Here is a 25364-nt window from a genome sequence, read left to right on the forward strand (position 1 = left end):
TCATGACTGCTAATTTTTTGTGGGGTCAATCACCCTGCCCATGAACAGCATACAGTTTGTGTCTTCATGGTATATGAAGAAGAAGAATGGTCTGTTGACAATGAAGGTCGTGGGTAAGGAATATGGAGTAATGCCAGATGTTGTGGCAGCTGCGGCAGTGGTCCCAGTCTCATCCACCTCGATCATAGCCTTGTGCAGCACCTGTGATTTTACAGAAAATATAAATGATCTTTTGCACAGGTTGGAATGTACACATTTTAATGTTATGTTGAAACTGAAAACTAACCTCTGATGCTTTGAGGCCTTCGTCCTTACTCAGCTTTGTCAAATTGGCTGAATTACTGAAGACGCTGGCCATGCCCATCTCTGGTAGAAGAGTGTGAAGGGAATACGACTGCTCCATCTTGAATTTGGGTATGTTGATTTCCAGTTTGCTGTGTGCAAGACATGGCCAAGTTACATACATAGACTTATCTGTTGCTGTAGGAATTTCATATTAGGTGTTTGCATGTTTGTTACTGGATGCTTTTAACAGCAACCCTGGACCAGATGTCACAAAATGCTTGCTATTCTAGCTTAAATACAATAAAATACACATGACAAAAAAAAGAAAGCAAAAGAATGAATGAATTAATAAAATGAGCATTTTACGTTTATGGAGTGACATTTTTTCACACAAAAAACCTACGTTTTTTGCAGCTTTTTGATCCAGCTGAGGAACTTCTCAGCAGTGATCTCATCATCAATTGCAGTGTAGTCCATGCCTTTGTTGGGTAGCAGGATAAGCATGGAAACACCTTCCTGGTATGGTAGCTTCAGCACTTTGGCACCAAGAGGAACATCTTCCATCATGTAGAACTTATCCTCCATAAACATCATCGGCACTCGCACAACACTATAGTTGTCAATGTAGAAGGGTGCATTTTCGGTGAAATTGGGGTTAAAAGGTGTCTGCCAGGCTCCTGTGGAAATAATGCTGTTACTTTATGGTGGACGCTATAGGTCAAAACACAAATGGGAGTCAAAGCACAGTTATTAATGACCCAAGGTGACGTTCTAAATTCTGCAAGAGTGATTCAGCTTACCCTGGAAGAAAATTGTGTTGATTAACATGACTTGGGTCATTGCATCCAGGGTGGAGATCATCTCCGTCACTTTGTCCTGAGTCTTCTGCTTGATATACTCGTTGATGAAGCTGATACTCCCTTTTGTGTCACTAAAGTCTATACTTTTGACGTCAGCGTCAAAAAATGTCTTGATTTGGTCCGCAAATGTCATTTCCACCTCACATTGCGGGTGCACAAAGAGGGCCATGCCGTGGTCAAGTTTCAGTGATCCGTTCTGTGTGATGTTCTCATTGAGGAGCTGAAAGAGTTTTGGGATCAGTTCTGGCTGGTCAGCCTGCTCAAGCTGCTCCAGGTTGAGTACCTTCAACATTTCCTCACGTGTGACACCATCAGAAGCCATTAAGAGGGCAGCAAAGCTGGTAGAGATGCTCAGAGGTGAGAAAAAGATGTTCTTGTCATGGAAGCTGGATATTTTCCTGTAAAGGTTCATGGCAAAGTCCATATTTTTGAAGGAAAGATCTGAGATGGTGGCGCTCGGAGGGTGTGCTTGGTAGACAGGAGCGAAGAAGCACATGTAGGTTACGGTGAAAATAAATCCGATCTTCATTTTGTGTACTGCCATGTTTTGAGTCTCACGAGGTTTGGGTGGGCAAACTGAAACATGCAGACATTGCAGATGTCAAAAGATTACTTAAAAAGGACAAGTGAACAGTAACAAGACAAGTGACCAATTTACAAAAAATGATAAATCAGATTAGATCTCATACATTGTTTCCATTTATCACTACGAAAACATGAATAAATTCAGATTTGAAACACAATACATCATTTTGATTGATATATATTTTTTCCAAAGTTATTTGACTGTCATACGTACCATTCAGCTTGGGCAAGATTACGTCTGAAAGCTCCATCTACTATTTGGGGATACAAAGTGCAAGTGTGCTCTGAGCGTTACATATTAACCATGGCATACCGCCTGCTGTGTTGTTCCAAATTACGTCAAAGCTGTTTTTCAAACATTTGGTCCCTCTTTTCCAGAGGTGATGTCACAAGAACCACCAATAACTGCATATTAATGCTAAATCACCAAAAACGAGACACGAGAAACTTCAGGAGTGAATGTCACTTTAATCCTGGAACAAGAACGAATACATCAAATGAAATAATGTGCTATGGTAACATGTGAAATATAACAAAAATTATGAGTAATTCCTGTAAGAATGTAGTGAGTGAAAGTAATGTAATGATAAAAACCCAGCTACCAACATTTTATGCTCTTTCACAAGTGCATTTTGAATAGAAATAAAACAACAACAACAACTAACAGATCCAAAGGGGAAAAAAAAACACAATAATGAAATCACGGAATCTTCTTGGAAATCATCCAGCACAAGAAGTCAAAGTTTGCATGACATCCAATACTTTTGTGGAAGCATCAAGATATATCCATGCTGAACATCGGTTCCAGGAAACATAATAACTGTAAACAAAGTTCACTCTTTAAATGCTGTAATGTGGTCTATTTGTTAATGTTGTGTGTTGTAACCAGATTTTGTTTCCATGATCGAACAGAAGTTTATAGAGGAAGATGAGAGAGATTTAAACAAGTCAGAATCAAATGTCAAATATAAGGTCAAATAAAACCCAATGAACGCTTCAAAGTGTACGCAAGGTGAAACATTTTTGATGTTGTGGTTCTCTCTTTGGATTTTAAACACAAAGCATGTTGATAAATAACAGTCACCCTTCATTTCGCTATTTTAATGTTATTTCTGACATCAATCAGCTTTCATAGCTTCAATCCATGGCAACCTCAGTGCAAATCCATATATTTTTGTACGACGAATGGGTACAGCAATGCTCTAAGTGTTACTGGAATACAGGGCAGGTCAAACCAGTGCAATCACACAAGCATTTCAGGGGCTATATATGACAAATACTGATGAGGAGAAACAACAGATGAAGTCACATACAAGGAAGGCTGGCTGGACATGTCAGACTACTTTTAGTTTGAAGTGATCATACTGTGCTGGAAAAATGAACAATGGATTTTTTTAATCTATCAGCTGCTATTCCATGGTGTTGTTTACAGAGTGCTTCTTTGTTCCCCTTTACATGTCAACTTATTCTGGACAAGATATGAAAAATATGCATCAGTCAAAAGCATCTTAGATTCAGCAAATAGCTCTATAGAATTACGTTGTGCACCGTCCATCCAAAATGGACAAATCACCCTTAAGTTAAGTGTTTGTAAGCTGTGTAATCTTACATAATTTATTATGCCTACGTATACACTTAAAGGTAAAAACAAAGCCACAACACCAAAAATATGTTGTTGTCTAAATGACGTAGGAGTTTACTCTAGACATTCATAAGTAATATGACTGATGATGTCAGGAATAAATGACCCACACGTGTTAGTGCTGCTGGCTAAAAGATATTTCAGTACACTGCAACAAGAAATGATTTCAAAACTACAATGGTGTTCTGGTGGGGCAGGCGCTGGAATCACATCCTACAAATGCAAGTCCAATATAAGGGAAGGAGGCTCTGTCGTTATCAAGCTTTAAGCTGTGGTCTTGGCATTGGTCTCCTATGACTGTCACAGAACACTCATCTGTGTATTCATCTCTGTATGTACTTGCCCACTCAAGTAAACACACCCTTTGTATGCTGAAGATTCCACCTCTTCCAGAGGAAAAACGAGAATAAAAAACAGGATACAATAGAAATAGAAGGCGCCATGGTAAAAAGGCAATTGCAAACTTGGATTAACTGCATCATGAGTTCTGTGGTCACCCTTTTCCCAGCCTCAGTGAGTTAGATTAGACTAACTGCTGCCTTTTCTTTGCCGTTGTTCTCTTCTCTATAGCCTGTCAGCGAACTAACCAGGGGAAACATGTCAGCCTTCTGACTGTCCTTATGTTCGCATGGGCAAAAGGTTAGAGGAAGGAGCAAAGCTACCCCTATATGGGGTTGCTAATCCAGGCAGCTGGTAAACAACATAGGCAAACCTTTCACACCTTCACTGGCTGGGCTTTTGTTGTTGGTCCTCCGCGTCAGTGTTTACTGATCCTAGAAAAGGGAAGGGGGCTTAGGTTAGTATGTTTCATGGCTTTCTTGGATAGGCTTTTTGATAAAATTCTTTCAATTCTTCCTTTAGAACACAGTCTACATCCTACCTTTGCATAAACAGGGTCAGTCTAATGAGCTGAATAATTATTGACCAATTTCCAAATTATCATGTGTAGCTTAGGTTAACCATTAGATTTTGTTATCTCAAAATCCCATTTGAAAATATTATCAATCAGGTTTTAGACTGGGGCATAGTACTGTACTGCATTGGAAGTCTTGAATGCCATTGCTAGTCCATTAGATAATAAGCAGGATTGTGGTGCCCTTTTTATTGACTTATGTGAGGCTTTCAATATTACCGATGATCAAATTCTTTTGAAACATCTGGAATCTATTAAATTGGATGAGCAATCATGTAATTTGATTTGCTCATTATCTCAGTGTAAGAACACATACAACAGCGCCATCTGTTGCACATTTGCATTTTGATATCTTTCCTGTGCAGCAAACTTCAATGAATCCTGAATTACTGTTCAACTCAGATAAAACAAAATGCATGCTGTTCTTTAAAAAAATGGCTTACAGTTCCACTGGAGTGAATTATTATTACTATTCTTAATGGGGCCCACTGACATACTGTGTCCTCTTATAAATAACTTGGTTTCTGGCTCTTACAGAAATAATTCATGCATGACCCAGAACTGCAGAGAGCAAATTGTCCAGTCAACCTTTTCACTCGTCATGGACTCTGATGTTGTAATTTATATGCAGCTCCTGCCTCTGCTCTTAAATCAAATTGGGTGGCAGTCATGAGTGAGTGAGATGAGAACAGCACTCCATTCTATTTATTTACAAAGCACTTCCCGTCAAACTACCTGGTTATCTTACATTGCTTTTTAACTGCTGATCATGTTCGCACTGCACTAGTTCCCAGGAGAAATAAATAATCTGGACTAAAATTATATATCAAAAATCAGATGTACTTACCTGAGCCACCGGTTGATTTTGTCTCTGGTTGTTGAGGAATGTTCGGCTGAGCTTGTTGCTGCTGCCTAAGAAGTCAACAGAGAGAATTTCTATCAAAATCCATGCACTGATTTTCTGTTCACTCAGAAGTGGCAGACGCAATATGATGAATACCTCAATCAGCTATAAACATGTTTTCATGTAATGAGAAACACATTTACAACACAACATTGAACATTATAAAATTCACAAAGCAGTGCTTATCGCAGGACGATGACTCAGATTGCTAATAAGTGCTTACAATATTGTGTCCGCCCCGCTGCAGTAGTCAACAGGCATGCAGTTAAACCTACCGATCAAAATAGGCTTGTCTCCTCTTTCGCAGTTCCTCAGCTGTGAGCGTCTCATTCTGGCCTTCTCTTTGTCCTCCTGCAGCACTCCCTGATTTTACATTTCCCATTTCAGACTCTGAGGACTTGTTGCTCATCACTGCTCCTACAATATCATAAAAAACCAAGGACCCAATTCTCAGCATGACCTTCATAAAACACAAAATGGCAAATATGCTTGAAACAATGTTGTTACTGTGAACCTGGAACACAATTTGCCTCATCCTCTACCTTGCATGCTGAGCTGTATGGCCCTACGAAGATCAGCTTCTTCATCTTCCACATCTATGTCCTGCCTGCTGAGTGCCAGAGCTCTCTTCAGTTCTTCATCTTCATCCACAACCTCATCCTCTACACCAAATCCCATTTCCGTCTGGGCCAGAGCTGCTGATCTGCTGCTCACAATACAAGGCAAAAGTCAAACGCTTGTCTTTAGCAAACTGAAACATAGAAACAAACTAAGATAGTCCTTTCTGAGTAATTTCTGGGCCCTCCATATTTAGCGTTTGGACATATACTACAAACCCTGCACTTGTCTGGGCCTCCTCTTCTCCAATAAGCCGTGGTCGCTGCTGTTGCTGAACTCTCATGATCCCAAGGATCTGCTCTGCTTCACACTCAGGGAGGTTCCCCCGGATCACAAATATGGAATAACCTGCACAAATACAACTTTTATAATCTTTTCAACATTGGAAGATCTAAATATACTACAAACAAGTCATTTTTTAATACCTTCTTGTTGTAACTGTGCAAGGAAAAGTGCTAGATAGGTGTCTGATATCAACTCCGGTCCAGTCAACAGTGAATTTAGATTAAACCACTGCAATGAAAACAAAAGGGTGTTTTTAGTTAAAGTAAAGCTGTATTACAACAGTTTATGACAACAATAAGTGCCTCATACCTGTTGTCCAAGTTTGCGTATAGTAAACCAGTGCTCCTTGTAGTTGCAAATAAAGGCTTTCTCATTTCTGAAACATGAAAGTAGGAACAGCTGTCACCATCAACTTAACGTGTAAAGTAGTTAGTTAGTGAAGCACACAATAAAGTCTTGACAAAGAAACCTTACATTGGATTAATCATCAGGCTCTGGTACTCCCGGCTATTGAAAAGGATTAGCTCCAAGCCCCACACTCTCAGAGCATTGCTAATGACCTAGAGGAATTAGATGACAGAAACGAGATTTTATATTACTGGCTAAAATGGTTATTGATCTGTTATTAAGTAACAATAACAAGTGAATCACTCACTTGTATTGAAAAGAATCCACTGTCGTCCATGTTCCCCGATGGTTGCTGGAAACACAGGACAGGTCATAAAGTCAGATATTGTTTGGTAATAGCATGTAAAAAACAGGCTGTTGCACAAACAGTCACCTTCTATGTCTCCTCACCTGTAAGAAGGTCCTATACTCCTCACTGGCCATACCTCCCTCAGCCATCCTCATTCTCTCCTCCTCATCAAGCTGATGAGCAATGGAGGACAGATCAACAGGAGTGAAATACTCACCCTGCAGGAGGTTGTTGAGACAGTGTTGGGCGCAAAGCGAGCCCTCTTGCTGTGAAAAGGTTGAACTTAGTTATTCTGAAGACGCCGGCGTAAATGGCAGCACGATGAAATGGTTATCTAAAACATTTTTTATCTAGCTCTATGGACATGGAATAAGCTAATACTAAAATTTTATGGATTCTCTCCCCACGGTAACTAAGTCCGAAGTCACACACACCAGTGGAGCTACATACAGCTAACGTTAGCTTACGTACAGATACTGAACTTAATACTGGTTTACAAGACCAGATCGCTATGTTGAGCCAGTTCGTTTAATAACTTGATAAAAATAACAAACCGTCGGCTGTTACAAAGCTTTTTGCGTTGATATTGCTAACGGAAAAGAAACTTTTTATAATATCTAACTAGCAGGTGCAATTAGCATTTTAGCTGTTTGGACAACAATACTGCAAAACACCACCGCAAATCTTTTAAAACCGGCCAGGAAGGGGCGGTAAACAAATTGCCGCCGCAAGGCTCAAGACTTTGACGATAAGCACGACGAATTATTTGTAGTTTAACGTTTTCAGTTAAGCGTTTTAACTTACTTTCTCATGGAATATGGAATCCATATTCAGCTTTCTGTCAAACATTCAACTCTGACCTCTGGCCTCGCTGTATTCATCACCACGGAAAGAAGGGACAATTTCGACCAGCGCCCTCTACCGGCCCGGTTCCTACACCATCTGCATTCAAACCTCCATTTGTGGGTTTATATATTTATACCAGAGACATCAGTGAAATCACTGGCTGTGTGGGACACACAGGACAAAGTAAACACAATCCACAGAGACACTGATCCTCAAAGTGCATTTGTTGATTAAATTTTGCCCGTAATGTAATAACATTTGGCGAAAAAATATTACAGAAAAGTAATATCTTCAAACCTACTTAAAAATGGTCAGATCACGTATGAAGATTTTATGGGATAGAGGGTGGCAGAATTTTGTTTCTAAAATGCTTATTTTGACCAGAGACATAACAGTAATGGAAAAAAATGATAAATTTCCAAACTGTCTCTTTGATATTAATTATTAATTAATTTACTATAGTATGAGTGCTTAACGACATATAAACATTTCTTAATATCCTAACCATGGTCTAATAGCGTCGCAAAAGGTTTTCCAATACAAGTGGAACAGTCCCCCAGTGACACTTCCTCCTTTACGGCAAATGGAATATGGCGGAGGGCGAGAAATCTCTAGACGGACTGGAGCTCAGCAAGGTATGATTTTCAAATAGCTAATTTAGCTGACAGCGGTCACTGAGACTCGGGGACAAACAACTGAATAATAACGTCTTTGTTCATTTTTACAACATAGTCTGACTCTGCAGTTAAAGGGTATCCAATTAACTTACCAGGCTAGCATCCGTAGTTAGCCCCTGTGCTAGCTACCGAAATGGTTCTAATGTCTGTGCAGAAGCTACAATATACATACAGATATTGCTCACGACCAGTGAGTATAGGTTGCTGCTTTTGGAGTCAGGACTTCTTAGAGTAACGTTTGACAACACAGTGGAGTAATATACGGTAGTGTTGTTCGCAGTGAATTAATCTCCATCCTGTGGTATTTTGGTGGTCGTTTTTTCCAAAGCGACTCAGCACTAGACGCAGCGAGTTTCTGAATTTTGACCACAGTTGTCCCGACTGTTTCCCGACTACATACTCTTGGCTCGTTTCATCAGATACAAGCTCTTTTCCAAGATGTTGTTCGCAGGGTGAAAGTGAAACTGGCCTACATGGATATGAGTTTATGGCGCGAGATATTTACAGCTTGACACTTGCGATTAAATTGATTTGATGGGGTGATTTGCAACAATCAAAACACATAAATTACAGGCAGTGTTTGCACATAAGGCCTGTTCAGTCTTGCAGAGCTAGCACGATGAGATATGAAAATGATCTGATATCTAGTGTAACGCCAGCCTCCACGCACAATGTACAGTATTCAACTGCGGTATAACTGCCTGCACGTTTGCAAATAAAATACACACACCGTTATTGTTTCCTTCACCCAGCCATTTCAGCTCACCACCTAGATGAGCTGTTGAAGTTGGAAATGATGCTGGAGAAATGCAAGTGTGTGGTAAAACAGGACACTGCACAGAAATCTAAATTCACGAATAACTGAGTACTGTAAAAACGTTCGGATTATTTATATTTACTACATGCCTCATGATGAAAATCATTCATCATTTGATTTCTGTTCTGGGATTTGTCCCACACACACTAAAGCTTCCTTACTCTTTCTTCAGGGTGCTACCGGTTCAAGTCCATATAACAAGTACATATAAGATGTTATTAGTAATTCTTATGTCATAGATTTGTGGCTGGTCCACCAGTAAAAACAGCCCTGTATATATGGTGCTTTTCATCCGGCTGCCAGCCAGTACAGGAAGTGTCAAAGTGAAAAAAACAAACAAACAATAATTCAGAGGAAATCTGGAGGAAGCAGTGTGACAGATTTCTTAGTAATAACTGAAGTTACAAGAAACCGATTTGTAATTCTTATTTGTTCTTACACTTCTCCACTTCAGTGCCAGCCTGGCTGTGGTGCATGTTTCCCCACTTCAGATTTCTGAAAACTAAACAACCTTAAAGGTCTACTTAATGGTACCTTCAGCAGCAAATACAAAATAACACATTTCTGACCTCATCACAAAAGTTTACATCTGCATTATTTTTATCTAATGCACTAAACCAAAATTTGGAGGTTTAAATCGATTTGTGAATACATGTGTGTATTTGTGTGAATGCGGTTATGTGTCACTAGGCGGAGACAGATTTGAGTCATTGCAAAACAAGTTCATGCTCTTCTCTTTTGTGCTACAGGAATGGCTGGACGCTGCAGACAGCAGGGCGGAGCTGCTCCGCTACCTGAAGGAGCAGGTGCCACAGATCTTCTGCCTGAAGACAGAGTCCAGCCCTCAGGAGGAAGAGGAGCTTATACAGAGCAGACTCTTCCACCCTCTGGAGTGTTTCCTGTTTGGAGAGGATCCTCAGGAGGGTCTGGAGAAGCTCAAGCAGGGCTGCACCTCCTCCCAGCTCTGTGGACGTGTCTTCAAAGAGGGAGAGACTGTCTACTCCTGCAGGTCTGAGTAGAACCTACATTCTTCGTAATAAACACTTTCTACCAGCAATTTATGTTAAAAGTTATGATAAAAAACTGAATACTTATCAGTCACAGTGGAATCTGGATTTCCTGGACGAGATATTAAGAGGAGGATATTATGAAGAATCACATACGTGGAGGCTATTTGACATCATTTTGGGGTTATTAGTTTGGCCTCAATAAGTTTTAGTTCTGTAGTGATCTAATTACATGACAACCACACAGTATTTAGGCTAAGTGTTAAAAATGAATAGTTAATGAGTCAACTCTCTCGGGTTACATTGTGGGGCAGTCGTGAGTGGACCTGAGTGATGTGAAATGTTGTGTCACTCACAATATTTCACGTGCATCTGCCTGGTCATCTTTTTTTGCTTTAGTTGACCCAAAGGAAAGATTTGTAACAAGTCACTATAACATAACAATGAGGAGTAATTTTAAAGGAAGTCAAGGAATATGTTTAAAGGGTCTCAGTTTTATAAAAAGGTGTGTGTGCTTGTTAACTTATCTTTAAAATAGAGACATAGAGACATTTAACTCTGGTATATGTCATCTGTCATGAGACAGATGTGTGCTTCCTATTCTCTGAAACAAATACTGTGACACTACAATCATTATAATATACAGACAATGACAGTGAATCAGCAGCAACACAAAATACAGCTAAAGTCCATGTGCTCATCAAGTTCACACTGTGGATATTCACATTGAAGTAAATAGGTTTGTCTAATGCAGGAGAGGTCGTCATGCAGCTCAGTTTGTGCAGTCACTTGAGTGGTGCGTCCTCAGTCTCAGATGATGGATGATGCTTTTGTTGACATTTGCACGATCAAGTAACAAATCCTCTTCTTGTGCTCTTTGCAGGGATTGTGCAATAGATCCCACTTGTGTCTTGTGCATGGACTGCTTCCAGGGTAGTGTGCACAAAAGCCATCGCTACAAGGTTGGTGTCAATATAAATGCTTCCATTTTAATGATATCTAAAGGTGCTTGTTTTATCTGAGTACTCTGATAGGCCGCAGTCAGCTCGGACACATGGGAATAATAGGAAGTCACTCATCGGGAGAGTCCTGTTTTGCGATTTGGCATCTCTTTTAACCTTTCTTTAAAAGTCAGTGGGTCCTTGATTGGTGCGACAATTTTGCGGCGAATCTAAGATGTGTGATGTTCCACGCTATCACGATTCAGACTTTAGGCACATTTACACCTTGCGTTAACATGTGTTATTCCTTACCTGCACAACATATCGATATGCATTTTAATACCAGGTGTAATTGGGGTCTGTAATTCACTCCTGTCAGCTTGATCGCCCTCCGCTGTGCCCCTTTGGGAAAAAACACAACATATTTATATGTATTTGGCCTTTTCATGTTGAAACTTCAGTGTTTCATAATAATGCGTTCCCACAGTTAAAGTAGTTGTATAACTTAATTGCTGTTGTGTGTATCCATTACTTGCCTTCAGTGACAGTGTGTGGCTTTTTTTTTTTTTTTTTTTTCCCCCAGATGCACGCGTCATCAGGCGGGGGCTTCTGTGATTGTGGGGACGTCGAGGCCTGGAAGATCGGTCCCTGTTGCTCCAAACACGACCCAGGGGCAGCCACTGCCATGGTAACGGTGAGTTACATAATAGAGCGGAAAGAGGGATGTGGGAGGGCTGTGCTTGTCCCATTATTTGTCAGTGAACCCCAGAATGCTTATTTTCCCATCTTAGTCCTGGATGCTGCTCTCTTGGCAGTGGCTTTGTCTCCGGAAACGAGAAAAAAAGTACTTTGTTGACCTGCATCAACTGAGAAAATTTATAACTAGGTTATAGAGATTATGAGGCTGATTGAGTATATGGAAATTGGTGGAAAATAGTCGTCAGTGAGACTGGTGGGTAACAGCCTTTCTTTTTTGCTCACATCCTGCTGAACTGTGCTGAGATGTTTTCAGTTCACAGCTTCTCCTACCAAACTGCTGCTGGGGCACTTTTTGATGATTGGTTGCTAACTGCTCAGCAGCTGTTGGCTAGGTTCTTGTTTGCAGCTCTTTGCTGATCAGTGTTTGGGCTTTTCTCTGATAAAATCATGCTGGTCAGACGGCTTGACAGCTCTGTGCCTGTTTCCGTAAACAGCAGGTGCTTCTATTAACAAAGGCATCAGTGGCACCAGTCTAAAGGCTCCTTTGTTTTTTTCCACACCAGATCTGAACCTGTGCTCAACAGTAGGGCTGGGCCAATATAAACATTTCCAAACCTGTTTGATATTAAGCCAAATGCTGGACCAGACTGGACTGGTAATACTGCATTTTACCGCTTGGTATCACACGCAACTCAGCCACTCCAGAGTGAAGCATCATGACAGCCCACGAATGAGTGTAGCAACACCACAATCAGGATAACCGAGTGACACAATGTGTTTTAAGAAGTGCCATTTGCCTGTATAATGATGCATTTCTCTTGTTTGGAAGCTTGTATTGCACTTACAGTAGCGTAACGAGTTGCTATCAATTCGAGTAACATTGTCTTCACTTCACCTGTCTCCTCTGCTCTGCTCTGTGCGCGTGGAGGGGCTAAGCCTGGCGCTCTTTGAAACAAAGACAGCAGAGTAGAGGAGGAAAACTAGCGTGACCATAACTGACAGCAAAACTCAGTAAAGCCTCTCACACTGAGCTGAAATGAAACGAGCACACATAAATTAGGTAAATAACAAACATAAAACCACCTGAATTGTGTCGTCATATTTATTTTGATTCCAAAACAACTTGGATTTGGCACAGGTTGCTGATGTAGGCGACTTTTTAATTTGCCAAAAACATTTTACAATGACAAATGCCAGTGCAGTCGGTTCTGATAAAATCAAACTGATTTGAGCTTGTGCACCGGACCAGACCAGCAAAACCAGAAACCGATCCAAACCTACTTAACAAGCAGTGACACGTCACATGGCCATGAAAGCATCTCCACACTGAACACACAGCTTCACATCCCTTGTTGTTTAGATTTTGGTAGATTCCAGTGCTTGTTCTCACACAGTAGTGTGACGTAGAGGCCAGAGCAAATACACAGACTCACTGTGTGTTTATGTATGTCAAATTTATGAAATACTCAGCTGCAATGTGGAATGTTTGTTCTCAGGCATTTTGATATTAGCTCTAGCAGGTCAGCTGCCACTTAAGCTCTTATTAAGCAAAATATTTGGACCACTTCCTTGACATATTGTAGAGTCACTGCTGGTTACACAGGAAATAGGGAATTAGTGAAGGTTATTACAACAAACTTTGTCCATGTCAGCTTAGCTTCAGTTTCTGCAAAGTTGAACATTTGTGTTGAAGAAGTCAGAAAATGTGTGAAAAATGTTGAAGACAGTGTTTCAAGTACATTGCTTTTGGAGCAAGAGACCTCAGAGTATTAGTCGAGTGCTGAGCCCTGTGTGATTCTCTCATTCCGTGCAGGACGAGTGTTCGTTGGAGCCTGAGTTATATGAGCGTGCTGAGAAGCTGTTCCGGGGACTGTTGCACTACGTCACAGATTTCTTGGTGTGGGAGGAGAGCTTGGAGCTCTCATCTGAACTCCAGCCCCGGTATGACCTGTCTGATTGCAGGCAAATGCAAAAATCAACACGCAAAGCACGCAGCTTGACTTTGATAGTACCTTTCTCTGCCCACACAGGACAAAAGACAATGCATACTACTGTGTGCTGTACAATGATGAGCACCACTCGTATGACCATGTGATCTACACCCTGCAGCGCTCTGTTAACTGTAATGAGGCTGAGGCACAGACACACACAGCACTTATTGATAAGGAGGTATTTTTTGTTTTGTTTTTTTGCTCTTGAGTTTCCTTTTTTTTAGATTTTGCCATCATGTAATAATTGATTACTGTTGCACAGGGCCGGCGGGCAGTAAAGAGGGGAACCCTTCGTTCCTGCCAGCAAGCGAAGGATCTCATCAGGGTAAACACAAGCCACTGACTCTACATCAGTTTAGACACTGATGTAGAAATTTAGAAAGAAGTCTAAGTCCTGTATCTGAAATGATTACTGTCCAGGTTTGCATTTTGACGATCTAACTCTTTCACTGCTGTGTTGCAGTCCAACTCTGAGCACATTTCCCTGCAGCCACTACGTGTGGAGATCCTTCACGCTGCAGTGATGGCTCATCAGACTTTTGCTCTGCGCCTCGGCTCCTGGTTCCAAAAGATCATCAGTTACTCAGGTGCCACCGTCATTACCACCGCACACTACACAGCTCTGTTTATTGATTGTGGACCATTGACATGTACCTTTTTAATAAAAGTGTCTACACATCAGTGCTCCGTTGTTCATGCACCATTGCATGAACCTATGTGTGTCTTGTGCAGTGGGCTTCAGGCAGGCCTTCTGTCAGGTGGCACTACAGCCCAACACAGACAGCGACCGGCCCTGCCTCATCAGCAGACTCATGTTGCACGATGCCAGGATGTTCAAAGGCAAGTAGATCATAGCTTGATTTTCATAATGAGTACTGGCTTAATCTCACCTCTGTTCCGTAAGACACTAACATGAAGTTTTTTTTCCTATTTCCTGAAGGAGCTCGCAAGATAGTGCATGAACTGATTTTCTGTAGCATGCTAATGGAGACGGAGTTCAAGAGGCTTTTTGCAATCGAGTTTACAAAGGTAAAAAATGAGAATGTCTTAAGATTTTTGCAGTTGTTTCACTTTCTTAAATGTAATACATGCCCCATCTTTGTCTTTTTAGCACTTTAAGCAGCTGCAAAAGGACTTCATAAATGATGACCATGAGAGGAGTATATCCATCACTGCTCTGTCTGTCCAGATTTTCACTGTACCCACGTTGGTAAGTGTTGTTTGTTGTTAGGGCATCAGTGTAGATATTAATATCTCTATTGTTTGTGCTTCTTTCTTCTCATGTTTTCTTTCTTCCTCTAGGCCAGACAGCTGATCGAAGAGGCCAATGTCATTAAGGTGATCGTTGATACAGTCATGGAACTGCTTCGTGAACATCTGGATGTCAGCAATCGCTTCTTCTTCCTTGGCTACAACTCAGACAAGTTCTCACGCATCCAAGTCATCTTCCACGACCTCAGGTCATTAAACAGGAAGCAATTTCAACCAAAATTTGGTCTCTAGTTAAGATAAGATAAAATTAAATGTTATTGATCCCAATTAAGTTGTTACAGACAGCAAAGCAAGACTAAAAAGGACATTTAGAAAAAGAACAAATGGACAAAAAAATGGATACAAAATAAAATAAAACAAAACAAACAAACAAAAAAATATATATATGTACATCATATACAAAAAGATTATAAAGATGTCAATTGTGTCTCTCTCAGGTATATTCTGATCAGTAAACCCTCAGTCTGGACTGAAGAGCTGCGGACACAGTTCATAGAGGGATTCAAAGTTTTTCTTGGGCTTCTCAAATGCATGCAGGTAATAATTATCTCATCTCTAATTTATTCTTTGATTGTGTTTAATACATCAGATCCATTACATCAGGTTATGATAAATCTACAACACAGATACTTCATGAATCCTGGCCTCCTTTCACTTTCCTTGTCAGGGTATGGAGGAGGTGAAGCGCCAGTTTGGTCAACACATTGCTGTCGAGCCAGAATGGGAGGCTGGATTTTCTCTCCAGATCCAACTCCGCCACATTCTTGCTATGTTTCAGGACTGGTGTTCCTCTGATGTGAGTTGTCATGCAACTTGTCGAACAAACAACAGCTCTGCCACAAATGGAGGGAGCATCACTGTAAAACCTTCCTCACTGTCTGTTCATTTAGAAGTAGCTGAAGTAGAGACAAGAGGAGTGATTTGCTGTGGTCAGTTATTGCTTGTTTGCCCCCTCAGGACGAGATCTTGATGCTCGCATTTCAAGAGTGCAAGAAAGTCCTGATGCAGTGCAATAACCAGCCCTTCCATAGGAAGGCCACTGACTACTACATGTGCAAGCACATCCTCCATGTTCAACCGTACAAAGTGTCTCAGCAGCCCGTCAGCATACATCTGCCCATCTCCAGGCTGCTGGCTGGTAGGAGACCTAATATTTGAGACTCTCTGTGATTTATTGGTATGTTATGTCAGCTGTGAACTTACGACTCTGTACACTGTGATCCCCAGGCCTGTATGTACTCCTCTGCAGAACGGGAGCACGCCTGGATGATCCTGTAAGTGACATGGAAAAAAACGAACCAACAATGATTTAAATCTGTTACGAGCGATTGGTGTCAATATGTGGGCAAGCAAATATTCAGTTTGTGCTGCGTTGTTGTGTTCAGTAAATGAACAGTATTAACTTTCTGTCCATCTGCTGCAGGAGATCTTTGACCACATCCAGATGGTAGAGCATCCTCTGCGCTGTGTGGTGCTGGCTGCACAGGTCTCAGCTGAAATGTGGCGGAGAAACGGGCTCTCACTGGTCAGCCAGGTATACTACATTCTTTACATACTCAAACCATTGCTTTTTTATTTCCTACGCTCTCCGTTACTATTCTTTTAATCGATTGATACATGCTGTTTCACATGATCAGGTCTACTACTATCAGGATGTCAAATGCAGGGACGAGATGTACGATAAAGACATTGTCATGCTTCAGGTTGGTGGCAGTCAGACACTGGATCGTTCTCACGCTCTCACCTTTTACCTGTTATATATATGCATACAGTATGATGATATACGACCCTTCCTACAAACTGTTTACAGATAGCTGCTTCCAGCATGGAACCCAACCACTTCCTCATGCTGATCTTGTTGAGATTTGAGCTCTTTGATTATTTCAATGGGAGTTGTTCAAGCAAAGACCAGGTAAGCAGCACTGCAGTACTCATGAAGAAAAAGATGTTGTCCTGCCACCAAACACTCCACTTAGTGACGACAATAAACTGAATTTGCAGGATGAGCTGACACAGTGGAATCGATTGACAGAAGAGATGCTGTACCTCCTCATCGTCATCGTTGGTACAGTATAATTCGAGTCTAATCAAACTTGGGAAGTAAGTTGGTTGGATGTGAGCCGTACTATGGTGTCTGACCTGTGTTTTGTTTCAGGTGAGCGCTATGTTCCTGGTGTCAGTCAGGTGACCAAAGAAGACGTGACAATGAGGGAAGTTATCCATCTGCTGTGCATTGAGCCCATGGCTCATAGTAGCCTGGTCAAGGGTCTACCAGAAAACGTAAGCTGTGTATACTCTCTAAATTATATCATTCATTTCTTAGTTTGTATGAGGGAATCATAATAAGAGTTCAAATCTTTTCTTTGTAGGAGAGCCATGAGACAGGGCTGGAGACTGTAATTACCAAAGTTGCCACCTTTAAGTATGTAAAGACTGTAAAAAAGCTTGTGAGTTTTATCTGATCAGTCATTTCTGAGAAGGTTTCATCTGTCTATTCTGCTTCTGTTCTTAGAAAACCAGGAGTTTCAGGACATGGATTGTATGAAGTGAAAAAAGAGCATCTGGTAGAATTCAACCCTTTCTTCTACCATTATTCAAGATCTCAGCACAGCAAGGTAAGGCGATATCTGAACTGCTTTACATGAAACTGGCACAAATTCTGTTGAATATTCCTCATTTTATTCTTATCTTTGACATGTTTTAGGCAGAAGAGTCTCAGAAGAAGAGGAGGACTCAGGAGAGCAATGATAAAGGTTACTGACGTCTTTGCTCTGCACAGGCCTCTCCAAGACATGACAGTCTTCAGCTCTGCTAACTTTCCCTCTGTTTGTGTTTGTTCTCAGCTCTGCCTCCTCCGGTTCCCCCGCCCTTCTGCCCAGCTTTCTCGCGCATAGTGCGTCTGCTGTGCTGCGACATTATCATCCACATACTGAGACGCGTCCTGCAGAGAGCTGCAGAGGACCGGGCCACTCATTGGACAGAAGCCATGATCCAGAGGGTGCGCATTAGATCTGTTTTTTTCCTTTTACAGAGTCGACCTTGCTCAGCCTTTGCTGTTCATAACTCAAACCTCTTTCAGTAACAGCATGCATGCATTTACCACACAGGCCCTGCACTTGATAGGTCAGGCATTGCTTGAAGAGAAAACACAGCTTGAGGATAGCACTGTGGAGGAAGTGACCTTTGATTTCAGCCTCAAGGCTCGCAGTGAGTGACGACCAATTGTTCCCTTCATTTTCTTCATTGTTCTCAAAGCTATAAACTGGTTTCTTTTTGTGAATTTTGTCACATAAATGTCTCCTTTGTTCCAGAAATCGGCTCAGAACACGGCAAGTCAGTGTTTCTCCTGCTGTCCAAGATTAAGGCTGTTCCTTCCCTCGAAGCTCAGAAAGACATGGTCAAATGGGTTCTGCAGGTAAGCTAATCAGCAAGCCACTTTTCATTCTGCATTTTAATCATTTAAATCACAAAACAGTTTCTATCACATTTGTACACTGATGCATTAATTCTCTAGTGACCTTCACCTTCTCGTATTAATGTTTTTCTGTTAGATGTTTGAGATTGTCAAGTGCCTTAGAGAGAAGTCCAGTCCAACAGCCTCCATGAGTGTGGAGGCAGCCAAGCCTGAAGAGGTAAAAGAACAATGACTGATGAATTTAAAAATGTGAATTTAATAATACAGTTGACTTGACGCTTACTCTTGCTTGCATGAATACCTATAGGTGAAATTCTATAATGGACTGTCTTTTACATGGAGGGCTCTGGGCTGTGTTAACTAGAAGATTTGGTGGTTGGATGAGTGTAGGTGAAATAACACTTAGTAGTGTAGGAGTACACCATAATACCAAATTACAATTATACAAACTGAAAGGCACCTTGTTGTAGAGCTCAGAGCTGCTCCATCTTTACGTGGCACGACCTCCCACTGACTCACTGTTCATTTGGTGTTCCAACAGGAGTTCAAGGTGCCAAACACAATTAAGCCATTCATCATTCCCTCCTCTGAAATAATAAGAAATAGACTCATATTAATAGAAACATGGTGTCATCTGACTTGTTGTTATTCCAGAGTGCTCAGGACAAAGAGAAAGCTGAGCGCAAAAGGAAGGCAGAGGCGGCCAAACTCCACCGGCAGAAGATTATGGCCCAGATGTCGGCAATGCAGAAGAACTTCATTGAGTCAAACAAGATGCTGTATGACAACATGCCAGAGAGCGGGGTCCAGGGAGAGCCTGTTACAGCTACTGAGAGGTGAGGAGGACTGTTCCAACAAACAAAAAAACAAACAACAAAACATGGGCTATTCAGCTGGGTTGAGATCAAGATCCAAACAAATTCATTTGACTAATTCTACTTTGGGTTATGTTAACTCCTCAAGCTGTGCGATGGAGCAGATGGAGCTGTGTGTGGCCATCGGGCCCCAACGAGGGTCCACTCCCTCCGAGAGGGAGGTGCTCACCTGCATTCTTTGCCAGGAAGAACAGGAAGTGGCGGCCCAGGCTCAAGCCATGGTACTGACTGCGTGCGTCCAGAGGTCCACGGTGCTCACACAGTGCAGAGGAAAGATACCGACCAGTAGAGAGGATGGTCAGTCCCCAGTTACTGATCATTTCATTTAATTGTTAACAGCTGTAATTTATTGGGGAAGATTAATTATGTTAATTGATTTATCCCTTAAAGGGACAGGGACATCATATCCGGTCTTCATGCCCCCTGAACTGGCCGTCGGGACCCACACTGGCAGCTGCGGACATGTCATGCATGCCACATGTTGGCAGAAGTGAGTTATTACACAAACAAACTTGCTAATTATGATTCTTTCAGTGCTCCTCTTGGATGTGTGCTTGCGGTCCACTTGAAGTCACACTTGACAGTTCATTTGTTCTTCTCTGTGTTTTTCAGATATTTTGAGGCTGTTCAAAATACGACCAGGAACCGTCTCCATGCTGAGTTGATCATCGACCTGGAGAATGGGGAGTACTTGTGTCCCCTGTGCAAGAGTCTGTGCAATACTGTTGTCCCTCTCATCCCGTTGGAACCACTAACGTTTAACTAGTAAGTCCGGCCCGCCTTCTCCGGGTTAATCTGGACTGCTGGATGGACTGCTGGTCGTACAAAATGCATAGAGGTTATTTGAATATTCGTTTCCTGTGCGCAGTGAAAATGCAGAGATAATAGGACAGCATTTGACCCTGCCTCGCTGGATCCAGATCCTCTCTGCCAGGGTTAAAGGACTCAAGTCAGTCACTCAGGATAATGGTAAGAAGACGTACAACATATAATAATTGCATGGGTGAACAGCAGTGGTACAAGACAAGGCTTTATGTAGCATCGCTTATCGCTTATGTGTGTGTGTGGAACTTTTCGGTTCAGCCACTGCAGCTGTTTGCCTTCACTGCCACTCTTGTAAAACTGATCCACCAATGGAAAACATGCACAAAATGTAGAGCATCATCTAACCTGGCAGAGACTCACACATGGTGCATGCTCCATAATAAAAGTCATACTTAGCTTTATGTGATGGATAATTGATGATTTTCTCTCCTTTGTGCAGACTGCAACACAGAAGGCAGTAGTGTTGACGGGGACACGGGGCTGTGTGGAGAGGGCCAGCCAGACTTTAGATCCATTCTGAGCTACGGAGTACAAGAACCGTGAGTGAAACTCTCAGCTCCTTCAGTATTACTCGAGTATCAGTGTTTCCAATAGCGCAGCAGCCTGACTCTCTGCCGCTGGTTGTTTTTCAGGAGGAAGTTCTCAGACAGCATAGTAGAGATGCTGGTTGTGTGTGCCACCACAGTCCACAGGGTGGGGCTGCAGACGGCACCCAATGAGCTGTGCCCACGTGTGCCCCTAATGGTTTGGAACACATGTGCCTTCACTATTCAGGCCATAGGTACGGTAAGACTTAGCTCGTCGTGTCACACTGTCCGTCTTCTTCTGTTCGCAGTTCTCAGAATATATTTGCCTGTCTTCACAGAAAACATATTGCAGGAAGAGGACAAGCCACTCTTCGGGTCCCTACAAAACAGACAGGTTGGGTGCCACATATTTACGTGCAAACAACTGTAATGTAGTGGACGTAATGCATAAGGATTTGGGTTTGTCTTTGTCAGATCATTTTTGTGAGATGTTTCTCTATTTCAGCTGGCAGGTCTGAAGGCAATTGTTCAGTTTTCAGCAACTCAGAGACTTAAGAGCTCCCAGGCTGTCATTCAAAGGCACTTCACCAACATGTTGGGGGGTATGTGCTCATTTAAGAATACATCTGTTGGATGTACTTGTACAGCTTTCCGTTTTATATAAAGCACATTTTGTGTTCCTGTGTATGAAATGTTGTGTATGTTGTAAATAAAGGGTGCTTCATGTCTGTTGGTCTTTCTCTTTCTCCAGTCTTGCTCCCGGTCGTGAGCAGAAATAACACGCCTTCTCTTCTGGAGGTGGACTTCTTCCATCTCCTGGTAGGTTGATGATAATTGAAAGCAGCACTGTTAGGAATGACGGACTCAAACTCATCTCTTAAGTTGAATTACGATGATAAATCAAATTCTTATTGGAGTTTCTCCCAGTTTTGCTTGCATTTACTTGCATTACAATCTGCATTTTTGGTAACAGTGTGTTTGTTCTTTTGTGGTTCGTCAGGTGGGGTTGGTGTTGTCTATACCCTCACTGTATCAGGAGGAGGCAGTAGACTTACAGCCATCTGCTGTCAGCTCTGCCTACAACCACCTACACATCCTGCATCTGGTCACCATGGCTCACATACTGCAGATCCTCCTGTCTTCCACAGGTACAAACAGTGAAGATCTCAACCACATGTTCTGGCCTGACAAGACTACTGATATCTATGATTTACTTAAACTACCTTAGAATGCTGTACAATAACAAGGATGATTATGATGATTAAATTATGTTGTCACCTCTGCCTAGATTTCCCTGCAGTAGCAGGTGGAGAGGAGACAGAGGAGGCGAAAGCAGCATCAGAGCTGTGGACGACAGTGTCACAGCACACCGGAAGGTACATGTGTTTCTCATCATCCTATTTATTTATCCAGCAACAAGCATTAAAAGCTAAGACCAGCATGGCAGGGAGCAGTAGTTTCCTGGCTTTATAATTGCTCACATAGACATGTAATTCTTTAGAGTTCCGAACTCATGAACAGATTAACTACACTAAAAGGTGTTCTGATGTGTTAATTGCAGAATTTAAAAGACATCACGAATGTGAGTCAAAATTATCGCCTCAAAAGTTGTTCTGTAGATAAATATATTCAGTATATTTCTGTTGTCCTTATTCGAATACAAGCTTAAGATTTTTATAAAAGCCCACTACTTGGTTCAGAATTGATCTTTAGACTGTAATAAACTGCATCCAACGGCAGAGGCGACATGCACATTTCCATAATTAATCAGAGACGTAACTGTGAATTGTGCAAAGTCCATTAAGAATCCGTCAGTGTATGGTTGTCATTCTGGGCTGCATTAGTTCAGAATCCAACTAGACGATTCTTACCAGGTTGCGTGCTCAGGAGGTTATACAGTAATTTAGACTGTCTTCAGCTTGTTTGACAGCTTGTTCTGTTTGCTCGTCAGGCTGCTTCCAGATGCGTCCGGCAGTTCTGTGGCAGAACAAGTGAAGAGAGGAATCGAACCTTTCCTGCGCTGTGCTGCTCTGTTTTTCAGTTGCCTTACAGGAGTACATCCTCCAGAGGAGCTCTTTAATGCTGCTGGTAGGTATAACCAGAGTATCCTATTATTGTAACATACTGCATGTGATGACTAATGAATTCAAGCTGGCATTTGGGGTCTCTGCAGTAACTCCTCAAGGACAGATGGAGGCGCTGTGCAGCTACTTGGCATTACCCTCCAATGTATTCCAGCTCTTCCAGGAGCACAGAGAGCCTGTTACTCCACTGCTGCAGAGGTAGGAAAACACTGTGGTCATTGTGATTTGATCGGTGATCATTTAGTATTCATTAGAGAGGAGAGCAGTTTTGTGACAGTGTTTTTTTCTTTCTTAGGTGGTGTGGGAGTCCAGCAGTAACCAAAACCCTGAAAGGCAAAGTCCAGACAGTCAGGTAGACTTTAGCCTTTGTGTTCCTTCAGTCCCACTTTAATTTTGTATGAAAACTTTTCCTAATAATCAGTTAATAAACTGTTTCTCCAGATACCCCAGGAGAAGAAATCGTTTGATTGATCTTCCCGAGGATTACAGTGCTCTCCTCAATCAAGCCAGCCATTTTCAGTAAGGGGGACATTTGCAGTCCTTCCAATCACCACCATTCAGTGGAAAATGTGCTAGAGATGTTAAACCGACTCCCCTGTCGTCCTCAGGTGTCCCAAGTCCACAGACGATGAGAGGAAGCATCCGACCCTGTGCCTGTTTTGCGGGGCCATGCTGTGCTCTCAGAGCCCCTGCTGTCTCAGCCAGCTGGATGGGGAAGACGTGGGAGCTTGCACCGCCCACGCTGCTACCTGCGGTGCTGGAGTAGGGATGTTCCTCAGGTCAGTCAATCGCAGGCCTCATAGGGAGCAAAAGAATATTTTCCAGCTCTAAAACTGCATCTTTTGACTTTGAATGTAATATTTCTTTCACGAAATGTGCAATATTAATGAAGTTTGGTTTCATGTTAACAGGGTAAGAGAGTGTGAAATCGTACTGATGGCCAGTAAGACTAGAGGGAGCACATACCCCGCTCCTTACCTGGATGATTATGGGGAGACTGATCCTCACCTGGGGTAAGAGACATACCTTCTTTTTCCGGTGCTGAATTGTTATTACCTCTGCTTAGATTTGCAAATGTAGGCATGTCGATATTGCCTCCTACAGGCACAAAAGTAATAACTGCTGCAATGCAGACTTCCACCACCTGCAGACAGTGAGTGATACAGCTGCAGTTTTACACAAAACTGCAGGTCTGACATTAATGGTGCCGCAAACCTGCATTTGGACAATATGTACAGGACCTGGTCCTTTCCGTCAGTAACGTCATGTGCCTGTCTTTGAAACTGGTCGGTTCCAGATTCTTTTTCATGCAGTCCTATTTTGCAAAAGTCTTCGATTAAACTCTTGCAGAGTTTAGTGTAACCAATTATATGCATGGCTACTATTTGTAAATTTACAATGTTTTGAATCTGAGCAGCACATTATATTTATTAATTTTTAAAATTGTATTTTATATTTGTCAAATACATTGTTTTGTTTTCTTGGTCAAACCCTTGAATAAATCGGGCCTTCTGTTTTTGAATTTCCAGAAGGGGCAATCCATTGCACCTTTGCCCGGAGCGCTACAGGAAGCTGAACCAGCTGTGGCAGCAGCACTGCATCTTGGAAGAAATCGCCCGCAGCCTCGAGGTGGTCAACGTTATGTTTGCCTTTGAGTGGCAGATGTTGTGATGATTGCTCCAGCTGTGGTGGCCTGGGAAGTAAAGAGAACAGCCATAGAGCAGTCTGCTCCAGTGCTCCTGAGGCGCACACACATTCACACACGCAGACACACAAACAAACAACCATCCTACAATCAAAGGAGGCCTAAACAGCCAACCCTTCCCTGTTGAAACCCCTGCTGGAGTCTATGGGACAGTCAAAAGAGGAAGAGGAGGAAGATGAAGAATTGCTGAGGGTGATGGATAACCCAAGTCGCCTTGTTTTAATTTGATTGTTTGCTGTGAGAATGAGTTTCTCCTAGAGTAATGTTATTTGCAAAGAGGCTCATTCAAATAAAGACAAACATCAGATACACACTAACATGTTTCTGTTATCAGTTTATGTATTTGATTTCTCTCCTCGGTAATGCTGTGAACTGTCTGCATTCTCTACATGTGTTAGAAAATCACATTTGACCTAAGTTATAACTGTTGAATTATACTGTTTTGGAGGGTACGTTCATATGGAAATGTTTTAGACGTGGCTCAGAGATCCTACACATTGTTGTGTAGGCAGTCAATATGATGGCATACTGTCACCTTCACTCATATATATATATATATATATATATATATATATATATACATATATGAGTGAATATATATATACACACACACACACACGTGTGTTTGATGATAAATGATACAACATTTATAGAATATACATTATTTGCAAAGTTGTTTTAAAACCTTAGTATTCTGAGAGAAGTGCACAGTAATCTGTGAATCTGCTTCCATAATGATAGAGATGCATTTAATGAAAAACAGACATTTTGACGCCAGGTTAAAGTCTCTGAATACTTCAGCCGAATCGGTGATTGAATTATGTGAGAACATCTCGACCATGCTGCATGGTGTTATGAGGTGCCCTTTTAGGAAAAAACCCTATCAGGCTTAAT

General features: G+C 41.8%; 3 protein-coding genes across 4 annotated transcripts; 1 reads left to right on the forward strand and 2 right to left on the reverse strand.

The window, feature by feature from the left end:
• Positions 1-9: 9 nt before the first annotated feature.
• On the reverse strand, positions 10-1689 carry LOC121618312 (protein Z-dependent protease inhibitor-like). Its single transcript, XM_041953737.1, has 4 exons — positions 1086-1689; positions 689-962; positions 287-434; positions 10-201 (listed from the first exon to the last, which is right to left on the reverse strand). The coding sequence occupies exons 1-4, from the start codon at positions 1687-1689 to the stop codon at positions 10-12; spliced, it is 1218 nt and encodes a 405-aa protein (XP_041809671.1).
• Positions 1690-2184: 495 nt separating this feature from the next.
• Positions 2185-7648, reverse strand: atxn3 (ataxin 3). Of its 2 annotated transcripts, none has more exons than XM_041953738.1 (11): positions 7594-7648; positions 6891-7055; positions 6748-6792; positions 6567-6652; positions 6402-6468; positions 6233-6320; positions 6026-6155; positions 5732-5895; positions 5465-5606; positions 5133-5197; positions 2185-4145 (listed from the first exon to the last, which is right to left on the reverse strand). In XM_041953738.1, exons 1-11 carry the CDS (start codon positions 7636-7638, stop codon positions 4096-4098), a joined length of 1047 nt encoding a protein of 348 aa, XP_041809672.1. In that variant the 5' UTR covers positions 7639-7648; the 3' UTR covers positions 2185-4095. The 2 variants fall into 2 exon arrangements, with proteins under 2 accessions (XP_041809672.1, XP_041809673.1); XM_041953739.1 differs by having other exon boundaries at positions 6891-7051; positions 7594-7643.
• A 570-nt stretch (positions 7649-8218) lies between these two features.
• ubr1 (ubiquitin protein ligase E3 component n-recognin 1) lies at positions 8219-24787 on the forward strand. Its single transcript, XM_041953513.1, has 47 exons — positions 8219-8270; positions 9879-10138; positions 11020-11098; positions 11661-11771; positions 13590-13717; positions 13807-13945; positions 14030-14092; positions 14231-14354; positions 14500-14607; positions 14708-14796; positions 14879-14977; positions 15070-15227; positions 15477-15576; positions 15707-15835; positions 15997-16177; positions 16267-16313; positions 16463-16573; positions 16677-16742; positions 16850-16951; positions 17041-17104; positions 17195-17319; positions 17409-17461; positions 17552-17654; positions 17744-17792; positions 17883-18037; positions 18147-18246; positions 18351-18454; positions 18591-18671; positions 19109-19290; positions 19418-19626; positions 19720-19819; positions 19942-20094; positions 20198-20298; positions 20594-20693; positions 20787-20935; positions 21020-21075; positions 21187-21283; positions 21433-21500; positions 21682-21829; positions 21970-22057; positions 22633-22769; positions 22855-22963; positions 23061-23117; positions 23207-23284; positions 23374-23544; positions 23677-23778; positions 24295-24787. Exons 1-47 carry the CDS (start codon positions 8226-8228, stop codon positions 24434-24436), a joined length of 5220 nt encoding a protein of 1739 aa, XP_041809447.1. The 5' UTR covers positions 8219-8225; the 3' UTR covers positions 24437-24787.
• The last annotated feature ends 577 nt before the right edge of the window (positions 24788-25364 follow it).

The sequence above is a fragment of the Chelmon rostratus genome, chromosome 15, assembly GCF_017976325.1.
Source record: "Chelmon rostratus isolate fCheRos1 chromosome 15, fCheRos1.pri, whole genome shotgun sequence".
Taxonomy (NCBI): domain Eukaryota; kingdom Metazoa; phylum Chordata; class Actinopteri; order Chaetodontiformes; family Chaetodontidae; genus Chelmon; species Chelmon rostratus.

Bases quoted from the DNA above. Each gene is read 5' to 3' on its own strand.
- LOC121618312 (XM_041953737.1), bottom strand. From the start codon at position 1,689: ATGGCAGTACACAAAATGAAGATCGGATTTATTTTCACCGTAACCTAC. The intron at 963-1,085 runs GTAAGCTGAATC...TTATTTCCACAG, and splicing joins CAACACAATTTTCTTCCAGG to GAGCCTGGCAGACACCTTTT. The intron at 435-688 runs GTAGGTTTTTTG...TCTTGCACACAG, and splicing joins ATCAAAAAGCTGCAAAAAAC to CAAACTGGAAATCAACATAC.
- atxn3 (XM_041953738.1), bottom strand. From the start codon at position 7,638: ATGTTTGACAGAAAGCTGAATATGGATTCCATATTCCATGAGAAA. The intron at 6,321-6,401 runs GTATGAGGCACT...TTTTCATTGCAG, and splicing joins TACGCAAACTTGGACAACAG to TGGTTTAATCTAAATTCACT. The intron at 5,607-5,731 runs GTAGAGGATGAG...ATGATATTGTAG, and splicing joins CATACAGCTCAGCATGCAAG to GAGCAGTGATGAGCAACAAG.
- ubr1 (XM_041953513.1), top strand. From the start codon at position 8,226: ATGGCGGAGGGCGAGAAATCTCTAGACGGACTGGAGCTCAGCAAG. The intron at 16,743-16,849 runs GTTGGTGGCAGT...AACTGTTTACAG, and splicing joins AAGACATTGTCATGCTTCAG to ATAGCTGCTTCCAGCATGGA. The intron at 19,291-19,417 runs GTGAGGAGGACT...TAACTCCTCAAG, and splicing joins CCTGTTACAGCTACTGAGAG to CTGTGCGATGGAGCAGATGG.